The sequence below is a fragment of the Macrotis lagotis genome, chromosome 1, assembly GCF_037893015.1.
Source record: "Macrotis lagotis isolate mMagLag1 chromosome 1, bilby.v1.9.chrom.fasta, whole genome shotgun sequence".
NCBI classification, from domain to species: domain Eukaryota; kingdom Metazoa; phylum Chordata; class Mammalia; order Peramelemorphia; family Peramelidae; genus Macrotis; species Macrotis lagotis.
The window spans coordinates 929,489,235-929,514,350 of record NC_133658.1 but is presented as its reverse complement, the minus strand read 5'-3'; the positions used below and the strand labels follow the sequence as shown (position 1 = coordinate 929,514,350).

Here is a 25,116-nt window from a genome sequence, read left to right as displayed (position 1 = left end):
TTGCCCAAGACCACACAGCTAGGTAATTATCAAGTATCTGAGGTCACATTTGAACTCAGGCCCTCTTGACTCCAGGGCCAGTGCTCTATTCACGGTGCCACTTAGTTGCCCCATTTTTTTAATTTTAAAATTGTTATTTATTTACTTTTCCAACCACATGAGTTTTCAACTTTCATTTTTATGAGGTTTTGAGTTCCACATTTTTCTCCTTCTTCCCTTCCCTTCCCCTCCCCTTGATAGTGAGTACTGTGTTATAAATGTATTATAACATTGTTAAGTATATTTCCATATTAGTCATAATGCGAAAGAAGAATCAGAACAAAAAGGGAAAAACATGAGAAGGGGAAAAAACATAAAACAAATTTTAAAAAATGAAAATTGTTCTTTCTCTGGAAGTAGATGCTATTTAAATTTGTCTTTGATCATTGTACTGCTAAAAAGAGCAAGTCCATCACGGTTGAGCCTCACACAATGTTGTTGTTAGTGTGTACAATGTTCTTCTGGTTCAGTTCACTTCACCCAGCATCACTTCATGTAAATCTTTCCAGGCTTTTCTAAAGTCCCATCGCTCGTGATTTCTTACAGAACAATAGTTTTCTACCACAGTTGGTTCAATGGTTCCCCAATTGATGGGCAACCCCTCAGTTTCCAATTCTTTGCCACCAAAAGAAAAGAGCCACTATCAATATTTTTGTACATGTGAGTTTTCTCCCTTTCATATAATCTCTTTCAGATACAGACCTAGTAGTGGTGTTTCCAGAAGGTATGCTCAGTTTTTTTACCCTTTGGATGCAAATCTAAATTTCTCCCCAGAATGGTTGGATCAGTTCACAACTCCACCAACAATGCATTAGGGTCCCAGTTTTCCCACATCCCTCCAACATTGATTGTTTTCCTTTTCTGTCATATTGACCAATCTGATTGGTCTGAGGTGGTACCTAAGAGTTATTTTAATTTGCATTTCTCTAATCAATGGTGTCTTAGAGCATTTTTTCATATGACTACAGAAAAATTTAATTTCTTCATCTGAGAACTGTCTGTTCATATCCTTCAACCATTTATCAATTTTTGGAAATGACTTCATAAATGTCTTTGTTAAAGCAAAGACTATAGATGGAAAAGAGGAGGACCCAGGGCAGAGCACTGAGGGACCCAGGACCATTGGGTATGACTTGCATGTGTATATGGCAATGCAGACCAGAGAACTAGGATAAAGTAGCACCCCAAAACCCTAGAGAGAAGAGAGGACCAAGGAGGAGAGGGGGATCAGCAGGGTCAGAGGCCACAGAGAGGTCAAGGAGGAGAAGAGAGGGGGATCAGCAGGGTCAGAGGCCACAGAGAGGTCGAGGAGGAGAAGAGAGGGGGATCAGCAGGGTCAGAGGCCACAGAGAGGTCAAGGGGGAGAAGAGAGGGGGATCAGCAGGGTCAGAGGCCACAGAGAGGTCAAGGGGGAGAAGAGAGGGGGATCAGCAGGGTCAGAGGCCACAGAGAGGTCAAGGGGGGAGAAGAGAGGGGATCAGCAGGGTCAGAGGCCACAGAGAGGTCAAAGAGGAGAAGAGAGGGAGATCAGCAGGGTCAGAGGCCACAGAGAGGTCAAGGAGGAGAAAAACAGGATGAGCAGCAGTGTCAAAAGTCAAGGAGAATGAGGTTGGAGCAAAGGTTATGGCTATGAAGAGAGCATTAGTCACTTTTAAATATCATCCTTTATCGGTAAAGCAATTAGCAAACATCTACTCCTAATGAATCCTGTACTAATCCCTGAAGAGAGAAAGACCAACATAATAGCCCCTTATCACAAAGAGTTTGTTCTATTGAGGAACCACATGGACTCCTAGAAGGAGGTTAACAAATTTGTCTACAAAGGTAATAGTAAATCATTGAGGAGAAAGCCCAAGGAATGGGGAAGTTGATATGTGTGTGTATGTGTATGTGGCGGGGGGGGGGGGGGTCAGAAGGGTCTCATGAAGGAGACGGCACCTGAATGGACAGGGGGAACATAGAAGAAAGCTGGAAATGTTAAGATACAGCAGTGAGGAAGGACAGCATGGCAAGGACATAGATTGTAATGGGGCAAAAATAGCAGGAGGACCAGTTCTCCTGGATTGTTGGGTGTGTGAAGGAGAGGGCTATGTCATAGGCCTTTGAAAGGAGGCAGCTGCCAAGAGGTAACAGATGTTATGGGACAAGGGTAGGTGCTTGAGGCAAGGAGGGAAAGAGGTCAGTTGAGAGGTCAGCCTGTGAGTGGAGTGAAGGGGACAGATAGGAGATTCCATGGAAGGAGAATCTTTAAGACCTGGCCATGGGTTGGACATGTAGTATGAGAGAGAGTGAGGGGGGTCAAAGATGGTCTCAAAGTTGAGAATCTGGGACCTGGATTTGGGGAGAAAATCCATCTGGGGTCAGAGGATTTGGGTTCTAATTCCATCTGACATTTACTGCCTCTGTGGTTCAATCAAGACACTTCACTGATCTACCTGTGGTCCCACTATTGGTAATGTGGGAGGTGAGCCCTGAGGGCTCTTGATACCAGAACCCAAACTTTGTGAGGAACCATGGTCAATTCTGAGAGTTATGGTCACCTGTGTAGAGGTTCTGTAGTAAAGTGAGATTACCTCCCCCAATGCAAAAACCCCCTCCTAAATGGGCATTGGGAGCCAAGGACCCAAGGCAACAATTGTCAAGAAGGCCCTGTATGTGAAGTGAGGTCACCTTTTCCCTTAGTGGAGTTGGCCAGGTGGGTTCTACCAGAAGGATCCAGGGCCCATCAGGTACCACAGGTCCAACCACAAAGAGCTGGGGCACCAGGGGTTCCAGTTCAGTCAACTCCCCAGACAGATCTGGGCTCTCCTGTGTCTCGGGCAAGGATTATGTGAAAGAGAGAGGGGCCTGTGGCTGGGGTGGGTGCAGACATCATCATTCTTCTCAAGACCCTTTCCTGGTGGTAGAGTCCAGGCAATCTGAAGATGTAACTTGGTGGGGAGGGGGCATTTGGGAAGTTATCCTGTTAGGACTGACTACAGGAGACAGTGGTTAGAGCACTGAACTAGACTCAGGAAGATCTGAGTTCAAATATGACTCTTAACTAGATGTGTGATCCTGGACTAATCACTTCACCTCTGTTTGTTTCTTCAACTGTAAAATGAAAATAAAACAGCACTTTTTTCCCCAGGGTTGTTATGAGGATCAAATGGAATATTTGTAGGGACTTTAGCACAATACCTAGCAGGATTAGGTATTTAAGTGCTTGTTTCCTTCCTTCTTCTCCCTCTCTTCCTTTCTTTTTACTTCCTTCTTTCCTTCCCTTCTTCCTTTTTCTCTCCCTTCCTTCTTTCTTTCCTTCCTTCCTCCTTTCCTTTCTTCCTCCCTCCTTTACTTCCTTTTACTCTTTCCTTTCCCCTCCTTCCTCTTTCTTCCTTTTTCTCTCTCCCTTCCTCCTTCCCTCGCTCCATCCTTTCCTTCCTTCTTTCCTTCTCTCTTTCCTTCCCTCTTTCCTTTCCCCCTTCCTCCTTTCCCTCTTCCTTTCTTTCTCTGTCCTTCCCTTCTTTTCCTTCCATCAATCGCAGATAGCACCCATATCAGGCCTTGAAAGTAGATAAGGATTCTAGGGGGTGGGGGTGTAGAGGGGGAGCCAAGGACTCAGCAGCAGCAGGTTGAGAGGCCAACTTTTCTGGAATGATGACCATGAAATGACTGAAAAGGTAGCTAGAGTCAACTTGGTAGGTTGGCCAGGCTTAGGAATTTGTATTTTATCCTGATGTTTGAGGTTTTTAGTAGTCGCATTGGGCAGATTAGCTTGTCAGTTGTGAGGAAGGTTGAAGAGCAGCAGAGGTTCAGATCAGGAGTCTCCTGCCGAGAACAGTCCAGGTAGGAAGAGATGAAGGCTTGGGGCTTGTGAGAATGGAAAGGAGATAATGGATAATGGATTGGAAATTGGAGGGGAAGGAAGAGTCAGAGATGACTGAGGTTGCAAACCTGGGACCCTCCATGGAGGCAGAGAAGGTTGGAGCAGACTGGTTTAGTGGGGAAGCTCCTGGGTTTCACACTGACCATGGTACAGGATGTATAGCCGGATATCTCTGTCTGAGTTTAGGGCAGAGACCAGGACCAGATAAGAAAGCTAGGCATTATCTGTGGAGATGATCCCGAAGCCTTCGGGAGCAGATGGGATCACCAGAACAATAGTGGGCATTGATATTTCGCTTTAAGGTTTTGCAAACCTTGAATTACATAACATCCTTTTCTACTCACAGCGGGGAAGGTAGACAATATGATTATTACAAACTTGCAGAGAAGGATGATGAGGTCTACAGTGCTGATGATAAACTGAGAAAAGGTGCAGAAACCGATTTGTAAACCTCAAAGCTCAAGGGAGCTTTGATATTATTATACTGATTTTGATATATTATATTGATGTTATTCCATGCCCCCACCCCAGTCAGGTTCCATTCTTCCTCTCCCCCATCCCCTCCTACTGCTATATTATCAGATCTAAGGTCAAAGAGACTTCTCCTCCAAGACTGGCTAGTCGAGCCAGGGACCTTCAGTAAAGGGGGGGGAGCCCCTGTCTCCCGAGGCAGTTCCCAGTTCTAGGAACAAATATTTTCATTACATTGGAGCCTAAACCAGACTCTTGGGGCAGAACAAATTAAAAATGGTCATTTTTCAGACATTTAAACACAGCTATTGTGTCTCCTCTCCCCCAAGCTCAACTTCCCCAGATCCTTAGCCAGTTCTCAAAAGTCAGTCTTTAGTCCCCTGACCAGTTGCCGTCTTCAGGACACTTTCTATCTTGTTCATGTCCTTCAAAACCATAACCCTCAGAACCAGAGCTGGTGTTCTGGACATGGCCTGACCCTGGCAGAGAGCCATGGAGCTGTCGCTTCTTCTGCCCTGGGCACCCATCCTCTCTCAATGCAACCCAATAACGTGTTAGCTCTTCTGACCACATCATTGGCTCAATTTGTGCTTAGAGCTCATTCACATTCCCAGACTATTTTCTCACAAACTGTTGTCTGGTCTGAATCTCCCCCAACTTGCACGTGTAAAGATGATTTTTGGAACACAAGGGCAGGGCTATTCATCACTATGAAATCTCATCTTATTAGTTTCAGTTCATTGTTCTAGCCTGTCAAGATCTTTTAAAATTTTCCCTCTATCGTACAACATGTTAGCTATCACTCCCAATTTTCTTCTTCATCTGCAACATTGATTAACATGTTCTCTATGTCTTCACAAAGGTACTGATAAGACAGCCTAATGCCAAGCAGATTCCAGGGCACTCCACTGGAAATGTCTTTCCAAGATGACTTTGTTCAGTCAATGTCTCCTCTTTGAATCCAACCTTTTGACTAGTTCCAAATCCATGTAAATGAACCATCTCTTTCTCCATCTTGTTAAGAATAATAATAGTATGAGAAATTCTGTGAAATACTCAGATGAAATCTAGGCTACTTCCATTCACCCCCCTAATCTGTCATTCTAGCTACCTAGTCCAAAAACTATGAGCTTTTTTTATCTATATAGACTGTGAGCATGATGTCCGTGATCTCAGACCTTTGGGCCATGTAGCTTAAAAACTGCCTTCTCTAAGTTTCCAGAAAGACAACATGCCATTGTACTCCATATCCAGCAAGGGAGTGCAGTATATGAATTGCTCACCAGGGGATAGTCTAACAAATGTGGGAGAGGACACTATTGGCCCCCAGGGGACCCTCATTCTGCAGATACATGCCGAACTCACCTTGCTGAGATGGTACTAAACAATTCTCAATGACCTCGTCTGAATGACTCTAGGGGATTTAGGGAAGATTGCTCAAAATATTAAAAATACAAAATCTACATTTTGCAGTTAGCTCAAGCCCCTAACCTACCCAATGAATTCAGAGACTTTGTGCTAGAATCACCTAATGTATTGTACATAGAATAAAGTGAAAAGGAAAATAAACCTAATACTCCCGTATGGAATACATTCACCTTCTGTCCTCTCCTAACCAGTTCTTTCTGATCTTCAGTGTGGCTCTTGGAAAAGGACTAGGAACCTAGGCATTAAACTCCATTCCAGAATCACAGGCTAAACAAGAAATCAGCTTCTCTACTTCCTCATCCCTGCAGTCCCAGCAACTCTCAGCATCCTTCTGCCCAAGGCTCCTGGGCTTCAAAGCTTTGCTTCAGGATGAGAATGTGTCCCAGTCACACTGGCTTCTGGTTCCCCCAGGAACCATTCCTAGCTGCTTCTGGTTCTGGTGTTCAAACATGTGTGTTCTTGCTACTAGCTGCTACCCCCACTTTTACAAAATTTATTTAAGGCAATGGGGTTAAGTGACTTGCCCAAGGTCACACAACTAAGTAATTATTAAGTGTCTGAGGTCAAATTTGAACGCAGGTCCTCCTGACTTCTGGCCAGTGCTCTATCCACTGCACCACGTGGCTGCCCCTTACCCCCACTCTTCCAGAAATCTGAATGCAGGTGAAACAGAAAAAAAAATACAGTACCAATGAAAAAGGGATAAGAGAGAGAGAGAATCTTTTTGTCCTGCAGAAAGACTTCATCCCAGAATGAAGTGATAATGAAAATGAGTTTGCTGAGCCAGGATCATCAGAAATTGTTCTGCCCATCTCTTTCCCTATTTCCCTTTCCCTTTCCCCTCCTCTGTCCCTACCTTGATCTTTGTCTTTCTCCCTCCTTCTGTTCCTCCCACTGTTGTTCTGTCTCTCTGTGGTTCTCACTCTTTCTGTCTCTGCCTCATTGTCTCTCTCTCTGATTCTGTCTCTATCTATTCATCTGGTTTTGCTTCTTTATCTCAGTCTAACTCTGTTTTTCTCTTGCTCTCTCTCCCCACCCAATTCTCTCCTCTGTCTCTGTTTCTCTCCCCCTCTCCCCCTCTCCCCCTCACTCTCTCCTCTCTCTCTCTGTCTCTCACTCTCTCCTCTCTCTGTCTCTCTGCATCTCTCTCTCTCTCCCTCCCCCTGTCTCTCTCTCTCTCCCTCACTCCTCTCTCATGCTCTCTCCTCTCTGTCTCTCTCTCTCTTTCTTTCTCCCCCTCACTCTCTCCTCTCTCTGTCTGTCTCTTTCTTCTGTTTCTCTCTCCCTCCCCACTCTGTCTCTGTCTCTCTCTGTCTCTGTCTCACTCTCTCTCCTGTCTCTCTCTCTCTCCCCCTCATTCTTTCCTCTCTGTCTCTCTCCCTCACCTCTCTCTCTGTCTCTGTCTCTCTCTCTCCCTCCCACCTCCCTCCCTCTTTCTCTCCCTCCTCCCTCATTGTCTGTGTTTCTTTTTTGCTCTGTCTCTGCCCCTTTGTTTCTCTCTGACTCAGTCTCTCTCTGTCTCTATTTTTCTATCTTTCCCTCTCACCCTCCCCTGCTCCAACAAAAAAGGGCCACTGGAAACAAAAGGGTTACCCTTGATAAATGTATGCTATTTCCCTTTCCCCTATCCTATTTCCCTTTCCAACTGTTCTCTACCCATGAATAAAATGTTCTAGAATTAGGTTCCCTGGTCAGTTGTTCTCAGCCTCCATTCTCTTTTCTCTTTTGAAAACCACAATACCATTAGTTTCTCTCAAGGCCTGCGCCCCCCAAAGTTTTAGGGATTCTCTATGATCTTTTAGACATCTCTTACAGAGATTCAGGTTTTCCCACCTACAGCCTCTTTCAGACCCTTGAGATGCAGCTCACATGGACCAGGTGAACTGGATTCCCTCCCGGCAGCTAGGTGCTCCCTATCTAGCATCTGATTTATTCTTTTTAATTGAGTAAATGAGGAATTCCCCTTGGTGAGGAATGTCCTCTACCCATGGTGGTCAGCACTTGTTCTGCAGTTTAAGGACTTGGAACACCCACCTTAAAATGAATTGACTTTCCCAGGACTCCCCTTCCTCAATTTGGAGAAATATGAATGTACCTGCTTCCTTTCTCCCCTTCACTTGTCACCTTCCTTATTCACTCTTGCCTATCTTTTTAAAATCTCTCATTTTATCCTCCAACTCTAGCCCCCAGGTTAGAAGGACAAAAGAAGCCAAGGAACTCCCCAAATCCACATCCTGTCCTGTCCTGCTCTGCCAAGGGTCTCTCCTCACACACTCATCAATTTCAAAACTCAAGACTGAGTTAGACATCTATGAAGAAGTGGAGATCCAAGGATCCTGGTTCTAGCTCCTTCCAACTCTAATTGATTTGGTTTCTATTTTTCCCCCTTGAAGGACTGATTTCTGAGCCTGGAGATGCTAACCCAATCATCAGTCTTGAGACATCAGTCTGGAGAGACTTCCCTAAAGAGAAGTATTTGAGGCCAAACTTGGAAGAAGGTGGGGAGGTCTAAGGGAGATGTTTCTGTCTCTTGGATCTGACCCATCCAGATCACTAGGGGGTCTCCCATTGTCTTCTGTAGTGTATACACAGGTCTTCGATGTTACTCCTGGGGTCCCTGGCTTGGACATTCAAATCACTTTCCCTTTCCAGTTCTGAACCATAGTGGAATTCAACCAGAGTGTATTGAGAAGGGAAAGAGGACCACTGACAATTTGATGAGTGGAGGAAAGCATGGATAGCCTCCTATTCTAGTTTGTGGCAGATGGAGACTGTGACCTTAAGACATACCTTCCATCTTGGATCTGCCTCTGCTCCAACCCTCCCCTCCCTTGAGGCTGGGACTCTTAGCCTCTCTCACTTTTCATCCCCTCTGGGGGCTCAAATCCTGTAAATTTAACCTCCCTAGTATCCTCACATCCACCCCTTTCCCTCCCACTCTGAGAATCAACATGTCAGACTCAGCACTCATCATCTCTCCACTAGCCCATTGTAATAGTCTCTAACCTGACTTCCTAGATTTCAGACACTTCCATCCACAGTGTGCCACACAACTACAAAAATGAATGCAAAAGAGTAGCCAACCTCTAATCATTCATTGGCCCCCTTTTACCTAGGGAACAAAATGCAAACTTAGCCCATCATTTAAAGCTTTCCATTTCCTTGTCTTATCTTCTCCCAATCTATGCCCAAAGATTTTCTCCTCATTTTTCTCTGCAATGATCATAATTCACATTTAAAAAGATGACCTTCCTCACAACAACCTAGGAACATGGGTGGTAGAACTAATTTTATTCCCATTTTTCAAATAAGGAAACAGGCATAGCAAGGTTAAGTGACTTGGGACACAAAGTTAGAAAAGTGTCCAAGACTGAACTCAATCTTAGTTCTTCTGATTCCAAGATGGTGCTCTTTGCATGATATCATGAGAAATCCTTTTCTTTCTTCAAGGTTCAGCTTAGAAACCTCCAGGAAACCTTTCTTCTTCTTCCTAGCTGAAAGTCAACTCTCCCACCTTCAGTTTCTTAGAACACTTTGCCTCAGGTTGTTTCATTCTCATAATATACTCTTTTTTGTGCTTTTAAGAAAATGCTTCTACCCATCCCCCTTCTCCCTTGGACCACCCATCAAACTAGAAAACACACACTCAACCTTTGTGTCAGACATTCATAGTACAGCAAAGCATATTCTCTCGTTGACCTCGTCCAAAACTTCATATCTTATTCTGATCTTGAGTCCATTTCTTCTCTCTCAGGAGGTGACCCTAAGTTCTTTGTCTCACAATGCTCTTCTTACAGTATAAAATATTCTCTGGTTCTGCTCAACTTCCCTCTGCATCAGTTTAGAAACTTTCCAGGCTTCTCTGAAACCATTCCCATCATAATAATATTCCATTACACTCATGTGTGATTATTTCTTCAATTATTCTCCAGAGAGTGAACGACCCCTTTGTTTCCAGCTCTTTGCTACAACAAAGGTCTTTCCCTATCCACATGTCCATTTATTAAGCACCTACTCTATACCAGGTCCTGTAAGAAGCCCTGGGAATGCAAAGAAAGACAAAAGGCAGCCCCTGCTCTCAAGGAACTTGTAGTCTAATGAGGGAGACAAAAGCAAAAATGTACAAAGAAGATATTTATCATGTAAATGGAAGATGATCTCAGAAAGATGGCACGGCTAGATGTATTTGTGACCCTGTGATGACCCCAAAATAGCTCTTTGGGATCATGTCTATTTGGATGCGTAACGTTAGATGTATCATTAGATTGTCAGTCCACTCAACGAGCATTTTATCAAGTGTCTACTGTGTCAGGTCTGGTAATAAATGTTGGGGCTACAAAGAAAAGTGAAAGACAGACCCTGCCTTCAAGGAGCTCACAGTCTAATGGATTATTCACTCCTTCAGCACAAAGAAGGTCATTTTTCCTTTGTTATCTCTCCTGTATCTAGCTTGGTATTTGCTAATTTATAATAAATGATGAGTTCAATTGAATTGGATGCTTATGTCAGGTTCCCAAAAGATCTCAGCAGACCACAGTGACAAGTGAAATCCAATAAGATAAAGTTTAATATGTATAAATGTAAAATCCTTCACTTAAGTAAATCATTTGCCAGTGATTTGGATCAAGGGATGAACAATGGCATGGTCATCATCAAATTTGGAGATAACACAAAACTAACAGCCTGCTAAGGGAGTCAGAATCCAAAATGACCTTGGCAAGCTAAAGCACCCACTTGAATCTAAGAAAAAGAAATTCAACGGGAACAAATGAAAAGAAAATCTTACATTTGGTGTAAAAAATATCAACCTCACAAATACATGAATGCAAAAAGCCTAGTTCAACAGTCGAACTTATGAAAATATTTGGGGGGCTAGAATGGACCATCACCCCCGGTGAGCTAATGAGGCAGCTGAAGATCAGGATGATCTGATTTTAAATCCTGCCTCAGACACTAGCTGTGTGACCTGGGCAAGCCACTTAACCTAACTCTTTGCCTCAGTTTTCTCATCTGTAAAATGAGTTGGAGAAGGAATGGCAAACCACTCCAGCATCTTTGTCATGAAAACCTCAAATGGGATCCCATAGTCAGACCCGAATGAAATAACTGAACAAGGACCTATGTGTATCCAAGGTATGTAGGACACACAAAGTAGAAGACTCACAAAGCATTTTCCTTACAATGCCATGGGTTTAGGTAGGATAATCCTATTTTATCCATATTTTAGAGCTCAGAAAACTGAGGCTTCAGGATATGAGTGACTAACGCAGGGTTAGCTAGCCTAAATTCAAAGATAGTCTCTCACTCAAGTGTTTTTCTCCCTATACCTGCTCCTGAGAACTCTCCAGAACTCAGTGAGATTCTAGCATCTCTCTGAAGATAGAATAATGCAGTCAAAAGCTTTGGTGGATGCAGCATTTCCTCATTTAAGCAAATCTCCACATGAGCCCATTTGGAAGTGAGGCTTCCTACCCGAGGCTCATGGGAAGCCCCAAGGTTCCCAGCTGAGCATGCTTCCCCCAACATCATCCTAGTCCTTGAACACTGGAGTTAGGCTAGTCCTCAGACATGGGGAGGAGAACTAACACGTCTATGATGATTCTGGACTTGCCCCTTTCTCCAGTGAGGTTCGCTATGAAGGGCCCCTCCAGAGAGTGCTGTGACTGCTCCTAGGGTTAGTTTTAGGAAGAACCTAGCCAACCAGAGTGAACTGAAGAGGTTGACCAATGCCATGAGCAGACTCCAAACCAGATTGTCAGAGGGTCAGTTGAAGAAGACAGGGGGGAAACTTGAAAGCTCTCTTCAGGCAGTTTAGCCATGTCATTCCCTGACTCAGTCTTAGACTCCTGCCACTGACCTTGAACCATTCAGGACTCTGGGGCTTCAGGGGGTTATCTTTCTAACATTCTCCCATGACCCGATGATGACCCAGGCTCTTGTCCCAACTCTGCTCGACTTCCTGTGCTTGTCCTAGGGTCCACATCCTTCCACTTGTGATCCCTCCAAGGACTGAGAGGCTTGTCATCTGGGGAAGGGGGTCCAGTGAAGCTGATTCTGCCCAGCAGCTCCAGCAGGGGTTCATGGGGAGGCAGCTTTGGGTTCTACATCAGGAATAGGGTGGGCTGGCTGCCTTGGTGAGCTGCAAGCAGAGATGTTGAGAAGAAGCTTCTTTTTTATGTGCAAACTGAACTGGGATCTCTCTGATGATCCTTCTAGGATTCTAGGTAGCAAGGGTCTGGACTAGTTGGGACCAGAAGACCTGAGAGGATCGGTAAAACAGTCCTGGGGGGGGCAGAAGATGCTTTGGGTGATCACTAAACCCAAGGCTCACCTGCTGTTGAATCTAGCCCCCTAGGCATGAGTGAGCCAAGATTAGAAGTAGGTGTGGACACTCAGAAGCTTCTGCCTGCTCCTGGTTAGGGAAGGAGGCATAGAGGACTATGCTTTTCAAGAGCTCAAGTTAAAAATCATTAATATTTAGGCATAATCTTAGAATTTGTAACCCCCCATATGTTGCTCCATTTCATCAATAGTTGGTTTGAGGAAAGATTGTACTAGCTTTTATCCCCATTTCAGAGATGCACAAAGTGAGGCTTCAAGAGATTGAGTGAATTTAATTTGGTAGCAGGGATTCAGGATTCGATATTGGGGGAAAGGGGTTAGGCTAGACCTGGGGTCTAACACTAGGCTAGTCACTTTCCCTTCTCCATGAGGACATTGGACCACATCTCCAAATTTGTTTTGGCCTGGGGTGACCCTCGTCCCTTCTGTGGGATGCAATTTTCCCTGAGCAGATTGGACCAAGTGGTCCTTTCAGTCCCTTCCAGGTCCCAAGTGTTCCCATGTTTTCTTGCCCTTCCTTCTGATTTTAGAGGGGAGTCAGGAAGGGTTGGATGAAAGCCTGGGTTGTCTCTGCTCCAGTGTCAGGATCCAGGATATAGAATGTCTTTGGTTTGGTCTCCAGTTGACTTCTTCCCCTCAGACTTGGTTCTTCCGGAATCTCATTTGTTTTTTCTAGAAGACTCCATTAAGGGCTGGTGAAGGGCTCCCCGCCTTGACTTTCCCCCCTTCTCCTCCTGTGTTGTCCTACCCCCGGCTCCGGGGTTCCATGCTTAGCCAGATCCTCTGTCTGCTCACCTCACTGCCCACTGAGTTGTCGCGCAAGGGACCCTCATCTTGAGAACTAGCAATCTGATATTGGTGTGGTAGGGGCTAGGGCTGTCACTCCTATCTCATCATGTGTTGGCAGTATGACCTTGGGCAAGTCACTGAAACTCAGTATCCTGTAAAATGAGAAGAATGCTGACATTACATGAGATCTGATTATAAGATGCTTTGTGAACACCACGTCTTTGCCGCTCATCCGTTAATTCCTCCGACACACACTGGCTGAACACCTACCATGTGGGACCACAGGCAGCACCCGGTCCCCAAGTCTGTTAAGCTGCAGAGGCATCTCGGGAAGAGCTCCGAGCCTGCCGGCAGAGGGCTGAGGTTCAGAAGCTGGGCCAGACTCCCTCGGCAAGTCTCTTCGCCACCGTCGTTTCTTCTTGGCGTTAAATAAGACATTTGCTCCTAAGGCGCCTTTCGAGCCTCTAAATCCTCTGATCCTTTTGCGGAGGAGCCAAGGATTTTCAGCTGGAAGGGTCCTCAGAAACCAAGGCCATCCAACCTTCTGGTTTTCTTGAGGCCTCTCAGACGGTCTCGGTAGTGAGTAGCAGGGTCCTTTGCCCCAGCCAGACTAGGAGCCGAACCGGGTCAGTCAGGAACGTCCTGAGATCAGTTGAGGGAGCTGGCGGCCCTCCCCGGGGCAAGTTTCCCGGTGGGGGGGGGGGGGGGGGGGCGGTCCTGGAGCTGGCCTCCCGAGGCAGCGGGGAACACGGGCAGGGCCCAGGGGAGACAGAGCGCGTCCTAACCGGCTTCCCAACCCTCTCCCTCCAGGTGATCCGGACCGACACCTTTAAGCATCTGCGGCACCTGGAGATTCTGCAGCTGAGCAAGAACCTGGTGAGGAAGATCGAGGTGGGCGCCTTCAACGGCCTGCCCAGCCTCAACACGCTGGAGCTCTTTGACAACCGGCTGACCACGGTCCCGACGCAGGCCTTCGAGTACCTGTCCAAGCTGCGGGAGCTGTGGCTGCGCAACAACCCCATCGAGAGCATCCCCTCGTACGCCTTCAACCGGGTGCCGTCGCTGCGGCGCCTGGACCTGGGGGAGCTCAAGCGGCTGGAGTACATCTCGGAGGCCGCCTTTGAGGGGCTGGTCAACCTGCGCTACCTCAACCTGGGCATGTGCAACCTGAAGGACATCCCCAACCTGACGGCCCTGGTGCGGCTGGAGGAGCTGGAGCTCTCGGGCAACCGGCTGGACCTGATCCGGCCGGGCTCCTTCCAGGGCCTGACCAGCCTGCGCAAGCTCTGGCTGATGCACGCCCAGGTGGGCACCATCGAGCGGAACGCCTTCGACGACCTCAAGTCCCTGGAGGAGCTGAACCTGTCCCACAACAACCTGATGTCCCTGCCCCACGACCTCTTCACGCCCCTGCACCGGCTGGAGCGCGTCCACCTCAACCACAACCCGTGGCACTGCAACTGCGACGTGCTCTGGCTCAGCTGGTGGCTCAAGGAGACGGTGCCCAGCAACACCACCTGCTGTGCGCGCTGCCACGCGCCGGCCGGCCTCAAGGGCCGCTACATCGGCGAGCTGGACCAGTCGCACTTCACCTGCTACGCCCCGGTCATCGTGGAGCCGCCCACCGACCTCAACGTCACCGAGGGCATGGCGGCCGAGCTCAAGTGCCGCACGGGCACCTCCATGACCTCCGTCAACTGGCTGACCCCCAACGGGACGCTGATGACCCACGGCTCCTACCGCGTCCGCATCTCGGTCCTGCACGACGGGACCCTCAACTTCACCAACGTCACGGTGCAGGACACGGGCCAGTACACCTGCATGGTCACCAACTCGGCCGGCAACACCACGGCCTCCGCCACCCTCAACGTCTCCGCCGTGGACCCCGTGGGGCCGGGGGGGCCCGGCGGGCCCGGGGGCTCCGGCGGCGGCGGCGGCGGCGGTGGCGGCTACACCTACTTCACCACGGTGACGGTGGAGACGCTGGAGACTCAGTCCGGGGACGAGATCCTCCTGCCCCGCGGGACCGAGAAGGAGCCCCCGGGGCCCACCACCGACGGCGGCTGGGCCGGGGCCCGCGAGGCGGGCGGCCCGGCGGCCTCCTCCTCCACCACGGCGCCCGCGCCCCGCTCCTCGCGGCCCACGGAGAAGGCCTTCACGGTCCCCATCACGGACGTGACGGAGAACGCCCTCAAAGACCTGGACGACGTGATGAAGACCACCAAGATCATCATCGGCTGCTTCGTGGCCATCACCTTCATGGCCGCCGTCATGCTGGTGGCCTTCTACAAGCTCCGCAAGCAGCACCAGCTCCACAAGCACCACGGCCCCACGCGCACCGTGGAGATCATCAATGTGGAGGACGAGCTGCCCGCCGCCTCCGCCGTGTCCGTGGCCGCCGCCGCCGCCGTGGCCGGCGTGGCCGGGGCCGGGGACAGCCACTTGGCCCTGCCCGCCCTGGAGCGAGACCACCTCAACCACCACCACTATGTGGCCGCGGCCTTCAAGGCCCACTACAGCAGCAACCCGGGCGGCGGCGGGGGCTGCGGGGCCAAGGGGCCCCCAGGTCTCAACTCCATCCACGAACCTTTGCTCTTCAAGAGCGGCTCCAAGGAGAACGTGCAAGAGACCCAGATCTGAGGGCCCGGGGCGGGGGGGGGCGGCGGCCGGCGGGGCTCCCCGGCGCCGAGGGGACGTCGTCGGGGTGGGGGTGGGGGGACATGGCTGGGCACACGGACGCCCCCATCTCCCCGTGAAGGGGGAGGGGAGGCGGGAGCTTGGACCCTCGGACCCAGCCCCAGCCCCACCCACAGGCCTGCAGGGATCAGGGGAAGGGGCACCCTGACACGTGACTCCTGGTTTGCCTCCTTGACTCCCCCCCGAGCGGAAAGCCCTGGTCGGGATGGGAGTGTCAGGGCTTGGGCGGGGAGGAGGAGGGCCTGGAAGCTCCATCGGGCCTGGACCTTGTTGGGAATTCGAACAGAGCGCCCCCCTCCCCCCACCCTGTCTATAGCATCAGGGCTCGTGGGGTCTGGACGCAGTGGCCAAATCCCTCCAGGTCTTTCCTCACCTTCCCGGCTCCCCCAATCCAACATCCCCACCCTGCCAATCTCCAAGGGGAGAGCTTTTTTGAGGGGCCCTCTCCCCCCACCCCATCCCCCCAAACCCCTTTTATGGTTCATTTTTGCAGTTTGATGCCTTCCCCTCCCTCCCTCCACCCCGAAGAGACCGACAGACAGAATTACCTGAGCCCCTCCTACCCCTGGCCTGGCCCCTCCCACATGCTAAGCTCCAAGCCCTGGCCTAGCCCACCCTGCCCATTGGCTGGGGGGAAGGGGGAGCCCCAGTCCCCTGCCCCTCACCAAAGTCCTTCCCTTCCCCCCAACCTGCTCCATAGACTTTTTTGATACTGAAGGGAGGTGTGTGTCGATGACTACCCTGCTCTGTAATTACTTTAAAAAAAAAAGAAAAAGTAAAAAAATTTTTTTGTCATGAAAAAGAGAAATGCAAAATTCATGAGAGAAAGAGAGAGAGAGAGAGAGAGAGAGAGAGAGAGAGAGAGAGAGAAGCTATATATCAGACTTCTTCCCAGCCCTCAAGCTCAGAAGCTCAGATGGTTACTAGGGTATCTCCCTCCGAAGTACCAGAGGGCACCAAAGATGGCTGAGCCCTTGGCATCCAAGCCCATCACTTTTTAAAAAGGTTTTTGCAAGGCAATGGGGTTAAGTGGCTTACTCAAGGCCACACGGCTAGGTAACTATTAAGTGTCTGAGGCTGGATTTGAACTCAGGTCCTCCTGGCTCCAGGGTCGGTGCTGTATTCATTGCACCACCTAGCCCACCCCCCAAGCCCATCACTTTAAGCTGAGGAGCTGGAGGCTGAGGGTCAGTGTGCTGTCCACAGATCATTTCCTGCCTGTGTGACCTCAAGCCTATCCCTGTCCCTCTATGTGCCTTTGTTTCCTCAACTAGAAAGTGAGATCATGCACTCAAGTCCCCAGTACAATGTCCATTCTCCCTCTTGAGAACAAGGCTTAAACAGAGCTTTGAAGGAAGGGAAAGGGGGGAGGTCTTTGGAATGTGCTTCTGTGGATGCGGATGTATGTGTTGTATGTGTGTGAGTGTGTGTAGTTTTATGTGTGTGACTCCTTTGGGGTTCCTGGTAAAAGGATATCGGGGAGGCCCCAAGGTATCTATTCTTCTATTCCTTGGAATCAGAGCTGGAAGAGCCCCAGATCATGCAATCCCTTCATTTTGTAGATGAGGAAATGAGGTTCACATAGGGTCAGGGACCAGACCCAACATCTCCCCCTCCCCAGGACATCTATGGCAGAACTAGATTCCTCTGGAAAGCTCCTGACTCTGTCTCCCCACACTGGCTCTCTGACTCTGCCTATCCGTCTCCTCTGCATGTGGATATATGTGTAAACCAGTGTTTGTCTTTTCTTCCATATCTCCCAGACTGCTGGTGTCTCTGCATTTCTTCTTCAGAGGGAGGGGGAGAAAACATCACTGTGGGCAGTGTTGGGAAGAAGGGGGCAGAGATAATGGGGAGATCAAAAGTGATATAGGCCAGTGTCAGTTGGGGAAAAGAGAGAAAAGGGGTAAGGCAGCAGATGGGGGGGCAGAGAGACTGCTGCCAAAGGCACACACAAAAGGTGGGAACAGTCAGAGGAGTGTGTGTGCATAGTGAGAACAAGAGGGTCAGAAGAGAAGAAGATGGGTGAAGAGCAGCACTCAGATAAAAGGAGGAATCCAGAAGTGGAGGGTCCAGATTGCCCTTGGCTGCAGACACTGAGGGTTAAGGGGAGGGAGGAAAGGAAAGGAACCGAGAGTGAGGAAGAGAGAGGGAGGGCCCTGGACACATGGAGACAGCAAAGGCAGCTCAATAGAGGTGCCCAGATGCCAAAGGAGAACCCAAGGGGGGGAGAGAGAAAGGGGAAGAAAAGCTGGGTATGGTGACAGCATCTTGTCTTCCATCCCCTCCATCTTCCCCTAGTTCCACAGGGACTAGACTAATCCAGGGGATCCATCAGGGAAGGTTCAGCTAGAGTGAGAGAGGCAGAGATGGGAGCCCGAGGAGATGTAGTTACACCCCCCCCCCAGAGTTATACTGGAAACCATAGGCAGTCAGAAGTGAGCACAAGATCCATGCCCACATTCGATCTGATGATAGAAGTGGGGCTGAGGACAAAGAACACATGGGAAGAAGCATCAGCAGACAAAGGGTGATGGAGAACAGTTTGCCCTGAAAGACAACCCTGGAGACCTATTCAACCCCAGATTTGCTCTGAGGAGACAGGGAAAGATGCTTCCAGACACACACACACACAGCCAAAGAGGCCTAGGCATTCATTGAGTGATGGGCACAGTCATACCCGAAGAGGCTCTAGGTCCAGATTCATTCTCCTGAGAGATGGTGACACAGCATTACCCTGAGAGCCACTCCAATGATCACCAAGTGACAGATGTGCTGCCATGGGACAATCTTGAATTGTCTGATGAGGGAGGAGGAGATAGTGACACCATTAAACTTTTAGATATGCTGTGAAGGAAAGTTATTGAAAGAGACCCTCAGGCAGAGTCAGATAGACCACCCAAGACAGCCTGCAGAGATATCCAGGGCCCCAAACCATTGAATGAGGGAGGCAAGAAATGTGGGGATGGACTGAGCCATGAAAACAGTGTCTTGCCACACTTGGGTGGACAGATGGTCTTCCTTCCTTTGATCTCCCCCAATCCACCTGATTAGGGAAGAGTCTCAAGGCTGGAGCCCACCACCACATGGGCTCCACAGCTACCCCACGATGCAGCCTCCCTTGGGTTGAACGAGGTCTTGCTTCTCCCCCAGGCTCATTCCTCTCAAATTGTTTTTGTCTCTTTCATCCTTTTCTGTGTTTTTCCATCTCTTGCTACTTCTGGTGGCGTTCCTCTGCCCTAAAACCAGAGTCTCTCTGTAAGGTTCCAAATGGGGAAGCCTGGATGTCTCTCCCCATCTCTGGATCTCTGTCTCTTCTTTCCTGCTTACAATGCTCTTCCCTCTGAGTGTGTGTTGCCAGGCTCCCTCTTCCTCTCTCTCTCTCTTCCTCTGCCTCTCCCTCTCTCCCTGTGCCAATCCCCGTTGCCATGGTAACACTGCAGCAGACACCAGGTGGTTGGGGAGGAGGGGCTGGGGATAGGAGGGGGGACCTCGGTTGCCGCAGACTCCGCCATCTCCATCCTGGGCACAGGAAAGAAGAGAAGCAGGACAGAGCCCACAGCCAGTGTGGGCTTTCCTGGGCCCCAGGATGAAGGGAGCCTGGGCAGTACAGGCTGGGCCCTCCCTTCCCTGAGTGCTCCCAGAAAGTCACTGCCCTTACTCCTGATGGATTGGGGAAAGACTGGGGGAACTGAGTAAAATAAACTCATTATCCCCTCTAGCCTGTGACTCTGGGGAGGGGGCTAGGGCTCTCCCCACCCCACGGAAACATCTAGGAAGGATGTAGTTGCTCCTTACTAGAGGAGATGGGGGGGGGGGGAGCAGCAGAAGGCTGAGGGAAGGGGGAGCCAAGCTGGAGGAGGAGATTTCCTGGTGACCACCAGGCTAGAGCTGGGGAGGAGGCATTGCAGACACAACCTTGTTTAAAAAGACCACAGAAACTCGTGCAGAATGAGTCAGGGACTCAAAGTCAAGGTAGGGAGAGACAAACAGGAAACAAAGGTGGGAAAGGGAGATGCTAGGGCAGACAAAGAGCCCAGAAATAGAGGAGGGCTAGGTGAGAGAGACCCAGAGCCTGCACCAGATAGGCTGAGCACCCATCCCTGTGTCTCACTCCAACCCCCTCCCCCACACGGGATGAGGTTTCCATAGCAACCTGGCTGGGCCTTCAAGGGGGGAGGGAACAGGTTGGCAGTGAAGTGGGGGAAGGGGCTTGGCACCCCCAGGGAAAGAGAAGTTGGCTGTGGATCATTAAAGTACATGCCGAGGGACAGTCTTTGAGTCCCTTCCAACTCAGATCTTGGCTGATGAGAGAGGGAGAGATGCAGTCCAGCCCAGCCCAATGAGGGAAGAGTTCTCTTTCTGGAGGGTTCCGGAATCTGCCCTCCCCTTCTCTCCAGCCAGGGGCCTGGCTCCAAAGGTCACCCGTTCAAAGGGCAGCCCAGACAGCATCTGCCTGGCAGGAGGGCTTCAGGAGCACCCAAGATGGCCCCCGATCAGAGCCTGAAGAGGGTTGGCCTGCTGGGCTACGGGCGCCTTGGTGAGTAGGGGGCCGACACCTGCCTCTCAGCCCTGCCTCAGGTCTCCCTGACTTTTGACCGGGCCAGCGTCTTTTCCCATGCTCACAGGTCAGGCCTTGGCTGCTCGGTTGTTGACCGAGGGGGCCCAGCATGGCCTGGAGCTGGCCTTTGTCTGGAATCGGGACCCCAAGAGGCTGCAGAGCACCCTGCCCCCTGCCCTGAGGCTCCCTGACCTCAGTGTCCTGGGTGATAGGTCAGTGACTCCACCTTTGCTTCTCCTTGCTCTCACAGTGGGGGATCTTCTATTTAAGAGACTTGGAGGGGTGCCCACCAATCTGCCCCCCCCCGGGGCCAGGAGAAGGTAAGGCTCCACCAATGGCCTACCTTCGGGGACGGTGTAAGAACCAAATGAAATGCTAGTTGTAAACCAATACTAGGCACATGTATACAGTGAACAAATGATGCCCCCTTCTCCTTGCCATCCTCCCTTTAGGAGTCCAGATCTGGTGGTTGAAGTTGCTCATCCCCAAATTATCCATGATTTTGGGGCCCAGATCCTGAGTCATGCTGACCTCTTGGTGAGGCTTCCCCGCCCCCAACTCCATCCCCTGCCAGTCAGTCTTCTGTTCCTCTAATAGGAGATTGCATGATAATGGTTCTCTGACCTCTCCCAACTTTAAAAATCTATGGTAAAACCTTTGGAAATCTGAAAGTCTGTGCCCCCTCCTCCCTGCCAAGCCCTACTGCCCTGTTATAAGGCCCCTTCGCACTCTGACAAACATACTATGGTCCCCTATCCCATCCGCACCCTCACTAACATCTAATATTCTGATTTAATGTCCCTCCTGGCTCTGGCATTCCCTGTTCCAGTCTCCCCCAGTTCTGCCATTCCATGTCCTGTGTTCTAATTCTCCCTCGGTGGAACATTCTCCACCCTGTGTTCCAAAGCCCCTCCTGGCTCTGGCATTCCCTGTTCCAGTCTCCCCCAGTTCTGCCATTCCATGTCCTGTGTTCTAATTCTCCCTCGGTGGAACATTCTCCACCCTGTGTTCCAAAGCCCCTCCTGGCTCTGGCATTCCCTGTTCCAGTCTCCCCCAGTTCTGCCATCCCACGTCCTGTGTTTTAATTCTCCCTCAGTGGAACATTCTCCTCCCTGTGTTCCAGAGCCCCTCCCGGCTCTGACATTCCCTGTTCTAGTCTCCCCCAGCTCCAGCTTTCCACAGACTGTTCCAAGGTCCCCCTCAGCTCTCCTGTTCTGGGCCTGTGATTCTAGACAGCTCTCCCTTTCTTGGGGCTCCTCCCGGCCCCAGCACCTTCCCAGCCACTCCTGCTCGCCCGTCTCCCTAGGTGGGGTCCCCCTCGGCCCTCGCCGACAGAGACACAGAGCGGCGGCTGCTGGAGGCCTCGAGGAGGTCGGGCCGTTCGGTGTTTGTGGCTCGGGGAGCCTTGTGGGGATCTGAGGACATAACCCGACTGGATGCCTCAGGGGGGCTGCAGGTAAGGAATGGCACGTGGAGGCTGGACCCCAGGGGGCTTGGATGGGAGAGAAAGCCCAGAGCCATGCCCTGTGACCCCTCCAGAGCCTCTGCATCACCATGGCCACGCACCCTGACGGCTTCCGGCTGGAGGGGCCGCTGAGCAAGGCGCCCAGGGAGGGACCCCGGACGGTGCTCTACGAGGGGCCCGTCCGGGGGCTCTGCCCCTTTGCCCCCCGCAATTCTAACACCATGGCGGCGGCGGCTCTGGCCGCCTCAAGCCTAGGCTTCGATGGCGTGGTCGGCGTCCTGGTCTCCGACCTCAGGTGAGCGGGGACTGGGGCCAAAGGGCGAGGGGAACCCAACAGGGCATCACCTCCACCCCCAGCCCATGACCCCGACCCTCTCACTCAGCCTGGTCGACCGGCACGTGATAGACGTGGAGTTGAGGGGACCCCCGGGCCCCAGCGGCCAGAGCTTCTGCGTCCGCACCCGGCGGGAAAACCCAGCGGAGCCGGGGGCGGTTACTGGCTCTGCCACCCTAACCACCTTCTGGGGCAGCCTCTTGGGTAAGCCTCACCTCCCCCCAGCCAGGGCCCGGCCCTTGCCCAGGCCCCCACTCCTCTCTTCCCTCCGACTCTCCCAGCCTGACCCCGGCCCTGCCCCTTCGGCCTGTCCTGAAGTCTGGCGCGGCCCCTCCACCCCTGCCTTCCCGGAGCTCCATCGGCGGGGCTCGGCGCCCCGACCCATCACTGGCCTTCGCAGCAGGCGTCTACTAAGCTTGGCCAAGGCTGCGCCTCAGGGCGCTGTCGGGGCAGACCGGGCAGAGGCCGTGGCCCAGAGAAAAGGGAAGGATGAAAGATGCCAGACCCAGACCTCACTCCCCGCCACGCGGCCGGGGCTGCCTGTCTCTCTGGGCCCCCTCAGCGCCCAGCCCCGGCCCCTGACAGGCATGCATACAGCAGGCGCCTAATCAATGCTGAACTGAAATGAGGGTATAAGGAGAAAGGGGCCGGGGGCAGAGCTGGAGGACGGCGAGGCGTCACAGACAGTTCTGGATGCTGGGCCTGGAGCAGAGGGGGCCGGCTGACAGGAGGACGTGGGGGGGGGTCCCTGTCTGTCTCCCTTCAGCCTGCAGCCGCCGCAGCACCCCCAAGCCCGGAGTCCAGCTCTGCTGAGGAAGGCCGTGCCTCGGGTCCCCTTTCTGCAGCCAGTCCATTGGTCAATAAAGTTTGGGGTGTCTTGGCTACAGTCCCTGGTCTCCTCAGTGACTTGGGGTCCGGTGCTGGGGCGGGGGGGCCGCGGGGCTCGGGCTGTCTGCCTCAGTGTCCCCAGTCCTGTGCTCCCGCCCGCCCCTCTGAGCCTCCAGCCCGTTTTGGGTTAGTCCGGCCCGCGGCGGCCGCGTGGCCTCCTGGGAAATGGAGTCCAAGTTAGCCGCGAGGGCTTCTGGGAAGGCTAGTCCCACGCGCGCCTCCGTCTGCCCGCCTGGGCCTCCGGGCCCGCCGCGGGGTGTTCTGGGAAAGCGAGTCCCGCTGTAGGCCAAGGGGCTTCTGGGAACGCGTCCGGCAGGCCACAGCAAGGGCTTCTGGGAAAGCGTTCCCAAAGAGGCCGAGAGGACTTCTGGGAAGGACGGCCCGGCGCGGGGCCCTCTGGGAAGGCGAGTCCCACCGGGTCCGGTGAGGGGGCGGGGGCGGGGCCTGTTGCCCAGCGACTCGGCGGGAGGGGGGGGGAGGGAGGGGCGGCGGGTCCGGCTCGGCCCGAGCCTCAGTTTCCCCGCAGGCGGCTCGGGGCGGGGCGGGGCGGGGCGGGGTCCCCGAGCGTCCATCCGGGCTCTACTCGGCTCCGCGCCCCGGGGCCCCGGCGCCGCCTTGCTGTGCCCCCGAGTCTGGACCTCTTGATCTCTGCCTCTGGGCCCGTCTGCCCCCCACGCCGAGGCCCCTGCTTCTGCCCCCGCTTCTGCACCTCTCCTGCCCCCCGCTTCTGAATCTCTCCTGCCCCCCGCTTCTGCACCTCTCTTGCCCCCCGCTTCTGAATCTCTCCTGCCCCCCGCTTCTGCACCTCTCCTGCCCCCCGCTTCTACTTCTGAACCTCTCCTGCCCCCCGCTTCTGCACCTCTCCTGTCCCTGCTTCTGCACCTCTCCCCTGCCCCCCGCTTCTGAACCTCCCCTGCCCCCCGCTTCTGAACCTCTCCTGCCCCCCGCTTCTGAATCTCTCCTTCCCCCCACTTCTGAATCTCTCCTTCCCCCACTTCTGAACCTCTCCTGCCCCCCGCTTCTGAACCTCTCCTGCCCCCCGCTTCTGAATCTCTCCTTCCCCCCACTTCTGAATCTCTCCTTTCCCCACTTCTGAACCTCTCCTGCCCCCCGCTTCTGAATCTCTCCCCTGCCCCCCGCTTCTGCACCTCTCTTGTCCCCCACTTCTGCACCTCTCCCCTGCCCCCCGCTTCTGCACCTCTCTTGTCCCCCACTTCTGCACCTCTCCCCTGCCCCCCGCTTCTGCACCTCTCTTGCCCCCCACTTCTGAACCTCCCCTGCCCCCCGCTTCTGAATCTCTCCCCTGCCCCCCGCTTCTCCGGAGTCCCTCTGCGCTGCCCCGACCTCCCCTCGCGCCTCTGAGCGTGGCCGGTGTGCGCAGGACGCCGGATGTCGGGGCGCCCGGGGCCCCCCGGGGCGGCGCCCCCCGCGCCCCCCGCGCCCCCCGCGCCGGTGTACCACGAGCGGCAGCGGCTGGAGCTGTGCGCTGTCCACGCGCTCAACAACGTCCTGCAGCAGCGGCTCTTCAGCCAGGAGGCGGCCGACGAGATCTGCAAGAGGTGACCCCCGCCCCGACCCCCCGACCCTCCCTGGAGCCCCCCAGGACGACTGGGGGGTGGCCGGGGTCCCGTCTCTTTCCGAGAGGCGGGGCGTGATGGGGAGACTGAGGCTGGGAGAGAGGGTGACATGGGGTGCAGAGGCGGGAGGCGAGGGGCTGGCCCTGAATGTCCCCCTAAGGAGGCAGGGAGGTACAGGAGCCGGGGCAGAGCTGAGGACGGGCCAGGCCCCAGGGTCCTCGCCGGCGGCCGGGCCTGGGTCTGCCCCTCTGGAAAGGAGGGCGAGGCCTGTTCTGCCCACTGGGGGCCAGACATCCCCTCTCGGGGTCCCCTGAGGTCCTTATGATGGGTCAGAGTTACGGTGGGAGTCGGGGCGCAGCACCCAGTCAGGGCCAGCTGGGGAGAGGACGGACCCACTGGCTGTGTCCACTCCCCTGTGAGACTCGCCATCCCCAGGTGGAGGCGGGTCCAGCCCAGCCCCCCCAGGCCCCACTCCCCAATAAACTATGCTGCGATGAGCCGTGGGGCGGGGGAGCTGAGGAAGGCTTTCTATGGGGGGGGGTCCTGGGGGGACAGCCAGAGACTGGGGGTTGCTGAGAGCTGGAGCCAGAACGTGGGGAACTGGACCAAAGAGCACAGGTGGGAAAGACAGAGGCAGCTGGGCCAGGCAGGGCCCTGAAT

General features: G+C 52.8%; 3 protein-coding genes across 7 annotated transcripts in view; all 3 read left to right on the top strand.

Annotated features, from left to right (window-relative positions):
- The window catches only part of LRRC4B (leucine rich repeat containing 4B), a 31,935-nt gene extending 16,361 nt beyond the window's left edge, over positions 1 to 15,574 (top strand). For both annotated transcript variants that reach the window (XM_074220135.1, XM_074220136.1), the window contains exon 3: positions 13,745 to 15,574. In XM_074220135.1, the coding sequence (XP_074076236.1) occupies positions 13,745 to 15,574 (1,830 nt within the window). The remainder of the gene's footprint in view (positions 1 to 13,744) is intronic.
- Positions 15,575 to 19,995: 4,421 nt separating this feature from the next.
- ASPDH (aspartate dehydrogenase domain containing) lies at positions 19,996 to 22,877 on the top strand. Of its 2 annotated transcripts, none has more exons than XM_074193773.1 (7): positions 19,996 to 20,171; positions 20,260 to 20,404; positions 20,645 to 20,729; positions 21,499 to 21,648; positions 21,732 to 21,952; positions 22,041 to 22,195; positions 22,758 to 22,877. In XM_074193773.1, exons 1-7 carry the CDS (start codon positions 20,117 to 20,119, stop codon positions 22,802 to 22,804), a joined length of 858 nt encoding a protein of 285 aa, XP_074049874.1. In that variant the 5' UTR covers positions 19,996 to 20,116; the 3' UTR covers positions 22,805 to 22,877. The 2 variants fall into 2 exon arrangements, with proteins under 2 accessions (XP_074049874.1, XP_074049865.1); XM_074193764.1 differs by lacking the exon at positions 20,260 to 20,404 and adding an exon at positions 20,443 to 20,512 and having other exon boundaries at positions 20,042 to 20,171.
- Positions 22,878 to 23,718: 841 nt separating this feature from the next.
- JOSD2 (Josephin domain containing 2) overlaps positions 23,719 to 25,116 on the top strand; it is a 30,981-nt gene continuing 29,583 nt past the window's right edge. For all 3 annotated transcript variants that reach the window (XR_012474777.1, XM_074220134.1, XM_074220133.1), the window contains exon 1: positions 23,719 to 24,438. Coding sequence is in view for 2 of the 3 variants with exons in the window: in XM_074220134.1 (XP_074076235.1) it covers positions 24,269 to 24,438 (170 nt within the window). In the remaining variant the exon portion in view is untranslated. The remainder of the gene's footprint in view (positions 24,439 to 25,116) is intronic.

Coding starts and splice junctions, on each gene's coding strand:
- ASPDH (XM_074193773.1), top strand. CDS start 20,117: ATGGCCCCCGATCAGAGCCTGAAGAGGGTTGGCCTGCTGGGCTACGGG. Junction 20,730..21,498: donor TGAGTCATGCTGACCTCTTG/GTGAGGCTTCCC, acceptor CCGTCTCCCTAG/GTGGGGTCCCCCTCGGCCCT. Junction 22,196..22,757: donor CTTCTGGGGCAGCCTCTTGG/GTAAGCCTCACC, acceptor GTCTCCCTTCAG/CCTGCAGCCGCCGCAGCACC.